Source organism: Pollicipes pollicipes, unplaced genomic scaffold, assembly GCF_011947565.3.
Source record: "Pollicipes pollicipes isolate AB1234 unplaced genomic scaffold, Ppol_2.1 Scaffold_7262;HRSCAF=8765_pilon_pilon_pilon, whole genome shotgun sequence".
Lineage (NCBI taxonomy): Eukaryota > Metazoa > Arthropoda > Thecostraca > Pollicipedomorpha > Pollicipedidae > Pollicipes > Pollicipes pollicipes.
In genome coordinates this window covers 23,841,861-23,851,299 of record NW_023597055.1, presented here as the reverse complement: position 1 = coordinate 23,851,299, position 9,439 = coordinate 23,841,861, and the positions used below count along the sequence as shown (strand labels likewise).

Sequence of the window (9,439 nt, the reverse complement as noted above, 5' to 3'; positions counted from 1 at the left end):
GAAAGGCACGATTACTCTTGGCATGTGCATCACAGCCTCAGACTTCTCAGCAGGTCTTAGCTTCGAGCCTGCGGTATTGCACTTCCAAGACCTGCACCGCAACCACCGCACTATCAAGGGTGCCGTGCTCCTCAGGAGACCCAACCACCGCACTATCAAGGGTGCCGTGCTCCTCAGGAGACCCAACCACCGCACTATCAAGGGTGCCGTGCTCCTCAGGAGACCCAACCACCGCACTATCAAGGGTGCCGTGCTCCTCAGGAGACCCAACCACCGCACTATCAAGGGTGCCGTGCTCCTCAGTAGACCCAACCACCGCACTATCAAGGGTGCCGTGCTCCTCAGGAGACCCAACCACCGCACTATCAAGGGTGTCGTGCTCCTCAGGAGACCCTCTACGAGGATGATGTCTTGCTCGACGGCAAGCGTGATGTACTTGTGGACGAACACGCGTGCCAGCTATAGCGGCGCCACGTATATGTGTTGGTCCTCGGAGACGGTCCGAGACGGTCCGTCGCATACCGCGCTGACCGCCGTATGATCCGCCATGGGACTCTGACTGGAGCTGGTCGAGACGGTCCGTCACATACCGCGCTGACCGCCGTATGATCCGCCATGAGACTCTGGCTGGAGTTGCCCGAGACGGTCCGTCACATCCGCACTGACCGCCGTATGATCCGCCATGGGACTCCGACTGGATCTGCTCGGGACGAAGCGTCGGCTCGTCTCCACAACAGGCGGCAGCTGGCCGGCGTCACGTGACCGCCGACTCCCACAGTCTGCCACCACTTCCGCGGTCATGTGACGGCTGGCAGCGGCCGCCGCGGCAGGTCGACGGCTCTGTGAGCGGGCAATAACTCATCCTCCCCTGCAGGCGCAGGCTGTACATCCTGAAGAAGCGTATAGGCAGATCGTAGCGGGCCAGGTCTGTCGTTAGCGGAACGGCCAACGACGTAAACGTGTGACGCTTTTGTTCCTATTGACGTAGCGCTCAGTTAGTCCTCCTGAATTTCGTCTGGTGTTTGTTTGGTCGGGCCCGAGAGACGAGACTAAAAAGAGCTTTTCAAAGCGTTTTCGGCTTGTACTTTCTGAGACGTTTGAACGAGTGTCATTGAATGTTGTTGCTATGCGCTTGGCTATGGCTGATATGAATAGTTGCTGAGCGTGGAACGATTTTTGTCTGTGTGGGCAAGGAATAACTCGATTGCCCCGGATCTGCCCAAAAGTTAACCAAATGTTTTGAAGGAATGACCTTAGAAGCGCGATTCACACTGAGCATAGTTCGTAGCGGGTGCTCTAAACCCCTGGTTCAGCGCAGCAGTTCTGTTCAATGGACTATTTTTATGACAAATTATCTTTAAAAAACCGCGAAGTACCACAATGATTCTTAAAACAAAATTAATCCGAAGCTTTTTAATGGACAGACCCCTGGGATTGGAGCTCACGCCAAGCAGCTCTTGTTGTGTGAGCCCTGACCCCAGCCATCCAATCACGCAATTCCATGTTAACGACAGAATTTGCTGGCAAAGGTTTAACGTGCCGTAATGGTCGGCACGGCTCGTCCTGCCCTCTGACGTCACCTGAACTTACGCGCGGGAGCTGCCACCGGCCGCACGCAACGCCTGTCAAGGACAAGTAGCGAGCGCCTAGACCGACCGGAACCCACCCCGCCACGGGTGGGTGGGTCGGAAGGCAGATGCTCTAACCAATTATCCCTCGGCATAATTCCGGGCTGGCCAGTTTTAGTCTTAACTGGATGTCCTTACATATTCTTACCCGAGCCTTGGCACCTGATGCATATTTCTTAGGGCCAGACTGGACTCTGGTTCTCGTGGTTGCCTTAAGTGTAACTATCTGCTGGATCTTGACTCCTGTTGGCTCTCCTACTTGATTCCAGCCTGGTTCCTGCTTTATCCGGTTCTAGAACCAGGATTCAAAGACTGTCTCCCGGGAAGACACTTTTGGAACCAGGCACATACGCACTCCAAAGCTTTACAAGCTCGTTCCATTGTTTCCGAATCCTAAAGCAATTGCACCAATAAGTACATAAAACCACTCATGGGACACTCCAACAGTCATATGTGGTATATCGTAGAAAACTAGAAGGACAGCAGAGAGCTCCGCTTGCAGATACCGTTCATCAGAGTGCCTACGGATGATCATGCCAGGTCTGGGGTGATGGAGTCGAGCCAGGTTAAATGAGGTCACATGCTGTTGGATGGTGTCAGATCCGAGCGGGCCAAGTGAGTCATGATCAAATCACCATCCTGCGTGCCAGAATGAAATACTCCGGGGCGGTGACCAAGTCAGCGTTGCACTTTCCATTAGGCCAGCGATTTCCGGGCTTCATGACTCATTATACCCTGAGAGGGAAACAATATTGGTGAAGACGTTAATATATTTTCGAGATCATTGCATCGTTGTCTACCTCGAATACATGGCTCACGAGCCAGCGTGGTGTCACGCAAAGGATACGCACGCGGCGCGGCTGGTTCTGGGCCTTTTAACACGTCGTCCTGCTTAGCCATATCCAAAATAACGACGACGAATAAAAAAATCAAAAATCCCCTAGTTGGCTGTGCCAGGCGCTAAAATGCGGAGCAATGCATCCTGACAGCGGTGCCATCTATGTTGCCGGTAGTTCACAACTTCCCCACTGGATGAGCTCCGGCCGTTCGTCCGCGCATGCGCAACTCAGAATCCAGCGGGGTAGTCACAGCAGTCGAACACAACATGATTTGACGCCTCCTCCAGGCGTCGTCGCACCGGCTCGCCTTCCGCAGTCTCTGTGTCGCATCTACTTGATCTCCACCAGCTCGACGTCGAAGAGTAGCGTGGCGCCGGGTGGTATGACGTTGCCTGCGCCACGATCGCCGTACGCCAGCCGCGGCGGGATGGTCAGCTGGCGCCGCGCGCCCGGACACATGTTGAGCAGACCGCGGTCCCAGCCGGCAATCACCTGACCTCTGCCGAGCGTGAACTCGAGCGGTGTGCCGCGGTCCCGGCTCGAGTCAAACTTGGTGCCATCCGTCAGCGTGCCTGCCGGCCGGCACACGTCAGGTCAGGTCACGTCAGTTTGGGTCGGGTCGGATCAGGTCAGGCTGGGCTGAGTTGGGCTAGGCAGCCTTAATGAGGCTAGAATAGCTAAGGTTAGCTCAAGCCACGTCAAGTCAGGTTAGGGCATGGGGTTCAGCTGAGGTGAGATGAGATTAGGATGGGGATCTGAGGTCAAATGAGGTCATAGAGGAGAAATTAGGATGGGTGATCTACAGCAATTTCGATTCGGCAATAATCAAAATGCCTATCCAACTTACCGAACGATGCAGAGTGCGTAGCTGCAGAACATAATTGAAATTACATATTCTTAACATAAAACGCAAACATTTTTGAATGCTCATTTCAGTGCTAATTCTGGTGTCACTTACAATCCAAAATCGGCAGCCCGGGTAACTACATTACAATTTGTGTCGTACGCAGTAAACAAGTAGGAGCTCACACAGGCTATTTTGTAAACAAAATGATGTGACATGTGGAAAGCAGGCAGCGTCTCAGAAGCTCTAGCAGCGTGGCCTGGTGCAGCTGTCGCTGGCCTGACCTGTGTAGTGCATGGAGACGACGTCGCCGGCGGTGGTCTTCCTGCGGCAGTTGCGCGGCCCAGACACGCGCCGAATCTGCAGTTTGTCGCTCGCACCCTGCTGACGAGGCGCGCCACTCATTACCTGGCCAGCGCGCGGCGCGACCCTCGGCTCACGCTTGCCCTGCCGCCCTCGGCCCTGGCCAGCAGCATGCGGCCACACACAGCCACACACATCACTACATAGCGTTTGATATGAGAAACGTTGGTCCAAGTTTCGATGATCTGTGCGACGAACTGGGTTGCTCTGAAATTGATTGCTGATGTGGGCGCGCTGTACTTAACACGTGCCCGCCCCCGGTCTGTGCGTCTGCCGCATGCATCCATGCGCGTTAGATGCCGCACATCGATATTCTCAACCGCATCCAAGACAGACCCACAATATTCACAGTTGGTAATGCCAGCCCACCTGTGCTGGTGCTGGAGCAGGGGCGGGGGCGGGGGTGGGCGTAGCGGCGGGGGCGGCGCCCTGTCCGTTGATGGTGACCAGCTCCACGTCGAAGTTGAGTGTGGCTCCAGGCGGGATGACGCCGCCGGCCCCCTTCTCTCCGTAGGCCAGCCCGGGCGGGATGGTCAGCTGGCGTTTCTCGCCGGCACACATGCCTGTCAGGCCCAGGTCCCAGCCGGTGATCACCTGCCGGTCAGACACACCGGTCACAGTCAATCGCAATACAGCCCCATCGATGGCGTTGTTCATGAACCATCTCTCTGATAAAGGAAGGGGCATGCGCCCACTCAGCCTTCTTAGGGTAATTCTCCGGCATGCCGTGCAATCGCGCTCGAATATTAAGCAGTCCATGGGGCATTCACTGCACGTGTTTTGACGCCAACACCGCGTCTCTATCATTTTTGATTTTGGAGCAGCAGCCGTTTTTCGGGAACACTGCACTGGATGGCTCATCAAAACATTAAAAAAACAACAACGAGTGGTCACACACCCTGCCGAGTGTTTGACTATCTGTCAGAGGGTACAGCCGCCTCCGACCGGTCGGAGAGCCACAGGAGGGGCATGCTCTGTGGGGCTCAACGACGACATCGACGGTCCAAGATGCTGATGTCCGAAAGCCATGCGGCTCATCTAAGTGATGGCCTACCAGCCAGATATATGGTCTTTCAAAGAACAATTGCAAACGAAAATGCATTTGCGAGTAAGGTGGCTATAGCCATCTCATTACAGGACAACATGTCCAGAAATGGGCCAGTTCCGTGGCAGATTAGCAAGTCCAGTCGCAGCACGCCAGTTTGGTGTACGCAATAATCGATGTATGCAGTGCCGGTGCATGCAATTTCAGTCATTTTCAGTTTTGGTGCATGCAATTTTGATGTATGCAGTTTCGGTGCATTCGGCGTATGCAACGATAACTCAAGTTGAATCCCACCCCTGCCGCTGCGCCCACTCCTCCAGTGGACTGGGCGTAGAGGTGTGAGGACGTGAAGGGCTACGTACCGTACTCATTCCACCTACACCCCTCTACTCATAGAAGCTAGTGACGTCGCAGCGCTCGTCTGATGTCACATCGCCCGTCTGACGTCACAGCGCCCGTCTGACGTCACAGCGCCTTCTGACATCACAGCGCCCGTCTGACGTCACAGCACCCGTCTGACGTCACTGACCTGACGAGCGCCCAGTGTGAACTCGAACACCTGATTGCGGTCCCGACTAGAGTCAAACTTGGTGCCGTCCGTCAGGGTGCCCGTGTAGTGCATTCCCAGCTTGTCGCCGTTCTTCGACTTGACTGGCAAGCTCTCCGGCGAAAAAACACGGCGAATCTGGCGACAGCGCCATATACATATACACGTCACACAGCCTCATATACATTATGCACGTCACACAGACGCTCTACACGTTACGCGCATTGTGCAGGCATTATGCACGGTATCTTGCTCCGTTATACACGTAAACGTGGCCACCATTTCGGAAGATAAGGCCGAGCTGAGGTCGGACACCATCAATCGCCTGGATGTACATAACAATGCCATGTTAAGGCTCGGACAAACGTCGTCAGATAAACAAGTCCGTGTTCCCACCCATTACAAGCTGATCTGACGCCGAATGCCAACGGGTGAAACACGACCTTCCTAGCCTCGGTTCGTGTGGATGCGCGGAGTTTTCATTCTCCTTGTGCCGTCTGGCTTTAAAAAGGGTTGTTTACGATTGACCTATGTGCTGAGCGACCAGGCAGGTTTTACTTTGGTGTTTTGCTTCTGTGATTGGCTGGAGTCTCCGTTGCTCGAGGCCTCATTGGCTAGACCGAAAAACCCTCTGCCGATCCGATCGCTTTCAGCATTGCCGTAATGACTGCGTGGCATCCAGCATGCTCGGCGTTCTCACCTTCAGCTCGGGCTTGGCCTGGGGGTGATCTCCAACAGACTCCACGTCCAACAAAGGGTGGCCCCCGGGTGGGATGACGCCTCCGGCACCGCGATCTCCGTACCTGTGACACAGTGTGACGTCACAAGAAGAGTGGCCCGGGTGGGATGACGCCTCCGGCCACCGCGATCTCCGTACCTGTGACACAGTTGTGACGTCACAGAATGGTGGCCCCGGGTGGGGTGACGCCTCCGGCACCACGATCTCCGTACCTGTGACACCGTGTGGCGTCACAGAATGGTGGCCCCGGGTGGGGTGACGCCTCCGACACTACGATCTCCGTACCTGCGACGCAGTTAGCACCACGGCTCGGCCTACTGCCGTGACGCATTTAATTTTTTCATTGAACGTGGTTTTATATTTTTTCCATTGCCTTGGTCACTAGAAACTTTACTTTACCATGTCTTTGAATCTCTACTGTTTCCGATTCTCTCCAGCAGTGTCATGCCCACAATCACACGAGACGTTGCTGGGCGAAGCGTGATTAGGAAACCGGCCGGTTTTAGTCTTGACACCTTTGGTCAGCTTACGGAAACCAGTTTTCTCCGTGGCTGCAGTAAAATGGAGTCCCGTCAGGGACAGCAGATGGAAATTCATGAGACAAATGGCAAGTGACATGAGCCTCTTGATGCCTGCTTATATATATATATATATATATATATATATATATATATATATATATAATTGCTGAGCCAAACGCTTTCTATGCATATATGCAAACGTCAGACCCAATCTGTGCTTACTTCTCAACCATTCCGCTGTCAGCTCCCAGCCATCCCATAATCGCCGGTACCCAGCGCCTGCTCCACTTCCCCGGACACTTCAGTGCACCGTTAGACTCCCCATCACTCTACTCCTCCCTCACTAACTCCCCAAACCCTTCGCAGCTTTACACCAGCCTCCAGCAGACACACCACTACGCGCCATCTTCGCTTTCTGACTGCGCTAGCCAACCCCAGCCCCTCACCATTCCACACCAGCCACCGGCCCGGTCACCAAAGCACGAAAACAAGCCGATGTTCACAAAATGTACAAAGATCCGGACCACTCTGAACCCAGTGCTAATTACAAACGTGCACATAACACCAGCCCCCGGCACCAGCGCCAGACCCAGGCACCATACAGAACCAGTGCCCAGACCCCTCAGCACCCAGAACCAAGGCCAACCTAGGGCCAACTACAGTTAACACCCATTACCTAACTCCAGCACCAATGCCAGCTCCTGTCACCACCCTGCACCAGCTCTGGTCGTGACCCAGTCCCAGTGCCAGCTCCTGTCACCACCCAGCGCCAGCTCCGGTCGCCACTTACCCGAGACTCGGCGGAATGGTGAGCTTCCTCTTCTCGCCGACGCACATGCCGACCAGGCCCTGGTCCCAGCCCTTGATCACCTTGCCCGCGCCGAGTTCAAACTCGAACGGCTTGCGGCCGCGGCTCGAGTCGAACTGGGTGCCGTCCTGCAGCGTGCCCGTGTAGTGCATAGCCAGCACATCCCCGGGCCGGGAGCGCGCCGCGCACTGCGTCGGCCCCGACACGGTCTGCACGTCCAGCTGCTGGGCGGCGGACAGGGCGCAGAGCAGCAGGAGCGCCGCGGCGCGGCCGGCGGCGGACATGGCGGCGCTGAGAGTGCCGGGGTCGGCTCAGGGGCCGGCTAACCCCGGGTAACGGTGACGCCGTGGCTGAGCGGCCCGTTACCGCCGCGCAGAGGCGGAGCCAGCGCGGCGGGACGGCGGGGCGGAGAGTGTCGCGCTAATGCGCTCCGTCTCCGAGGTCGGGTCATCTCGGCTGATCTGACGGACGCTTCCATGTCGCGCCCCCAGCCGGCTCACAGCTGACCTGCTGGCTTTTGCGCGCTGTGTCCGCCCCTGCGCCCTGCAGAGGGATTTTGATTGGTGCACGGCTGCGTTGGAACGAGAAACTCGTCTCGTCTGGTTTCTGTCCCTGGTCCTCGCGTGTCAACTACCAGGCCATCTAACAGGCACGGTGTCAATGGTCTCGCCAATGGCCTAGTGAAAATGGCTGGTGGCCACAAATTTATGTCAGCCTCACATTGGTTGAAAACATAATGATGATAGGGCTAGGAAAAGGCAAGAAGATAATTAGCGACTGTTAAGATTTTCTTTTTGTTCAATTCACGTGCACGATACATGTAATCTTAAGCCACTGATGTTTCACATTTCTCTTCTAATGCGACTATGGTGTGGTTGACGAATTGGCATTAATCTCAAAAGGATTTGCATAAGAAACGAGCGCTTGTAGCAAAAAATCATTTTATTTTCATGTGATTCTGTTGCATTACTCACCAAGGTCGTATACCCATTTTTGCACCATGCCCCAGTTTTAGAGGTACGCTGCTTTTGCTTTGACTGAAACGGTGCCGCGATGACGCATCGCGTTAATTTCCGGAGAGCACGCTGTCCTACCGATATTTTTACGGGTAAAAAGTTGCGAAAATGTGAAGAAACGAGCACCTTCACGGTAGATCAGTGGTGTTCCGTTGTCAGAAGATATGGTTGTGCATCAACAGATGCTAACAGGCAATACCTTGTTTTCTAAAAAGCATGCTCATGTACGTTTGAAATGAACATTTCATGTTAACGCGAGATGTGCTCCAACACATGTGACTAGGTATGTACAAGGCGGTACGGAGCTCGCAAGCTATTTTAAGAGTGCGCATCATGGTGCTCTGACTGCAGACATTCACGGCGTGTCTTTACAAGTAACGTGCTCATTATGTCATTCTTGGCTGAGAACGGACTTCCTCTTACATCACATCCTACTTGGTGCAGCCTATCTGCGCACAATATGTGATGTAACAAGGAAGTCATAAGAGTCGCCACCTTGCCGAGCCAGTTTTTGCAGGGGCTGCAAAAGAGCAGGTCTCCCTCTCTCGGGTCTCACACCATGGCACACAGCTCGTACGGTGTCCGTGACGGAGTTGGGGTGCTGCTGCCGGCGCCGGGGCTGCTCTAGCCGCTCATCAGGACCTGGGGTGGGAGCGTTTCACTTTCGTTAGCGTGTGCAGAGATGACCTCCTCACTGACAGCCTTTCACTGACCCAGGCCGTGGGCAGGAGGCGGCGCTCACGACGCAGTGGGCTGCTCGTAAGTCGGCCCCCCGTGCTGTTGCAACAGCGAGAACAGGCAACACCAGACACGCACCGCGCCACGCGGGTGTCAGACACGTGGCGTGCGGCACAACCGACACAACAGAAGAGGCTTTTTGGGCTGGAAAAAGAAGCTCTTTCTCCACTGCACGTCGACTCGTGCCTCGTAAAGCGAGGCCCAGCCTGATGCGTGCATCAGAGCTTTGCCGTCCTCACACTAGATGGGCATTGTCTCGGGTGGTCTCACACTAGGTGGGCATTGTTTCGAGTGTATTTGTAATTGAGTGATCACGTAACAAGCGGGGTATTGTTTGAAAATGGTATAACT

At 54.9% G+C, this 9,439-nt stretch overlaps 1 protein-coding gene across 2 annotated transcripts in view; it reads right to left on the bottom strand.

Moving 5' to 3' along the window:
* Nucleotides 1-2,386: 2,386 nt before the first annotated feature.
* LOC119113340 (peptidyl-prolyl cis-trans isomerase FKBP10) overlaps nucleotides 2,387-9,439 on the bottom strand; it is a 91,818-nt gene continuing 84,765 nt past the window's right edge. Inside the window, exons 4-6 of one of the 2 annotated variants that reach the window (XM_037237657.1) lie at nucleotides 4,044-4,268; nucleotides 3,596-3,695; nucleotides 2,387-3,039 (exon numbers count right to left, since the gene is read on the bottom strand). In XM_037237657.1, the coding sequence (XP_037093552.1) occupies nucleotides 2,798-3,039; nucleotides 3,596-3,695; nucleotides 4,044-4,268 (567 nt within the window). In that variant the 3' untranslated portion in view covers nucleotides 2,387-2,797. The remainder of the gene's footprint in view (nucleotides 3,040-3,595; nucleotides 3,696-4,043; nucleotides 4,269-9,439) is intronic. The other variant, XM_037237655.1, reaches the window with a different exon arrangement.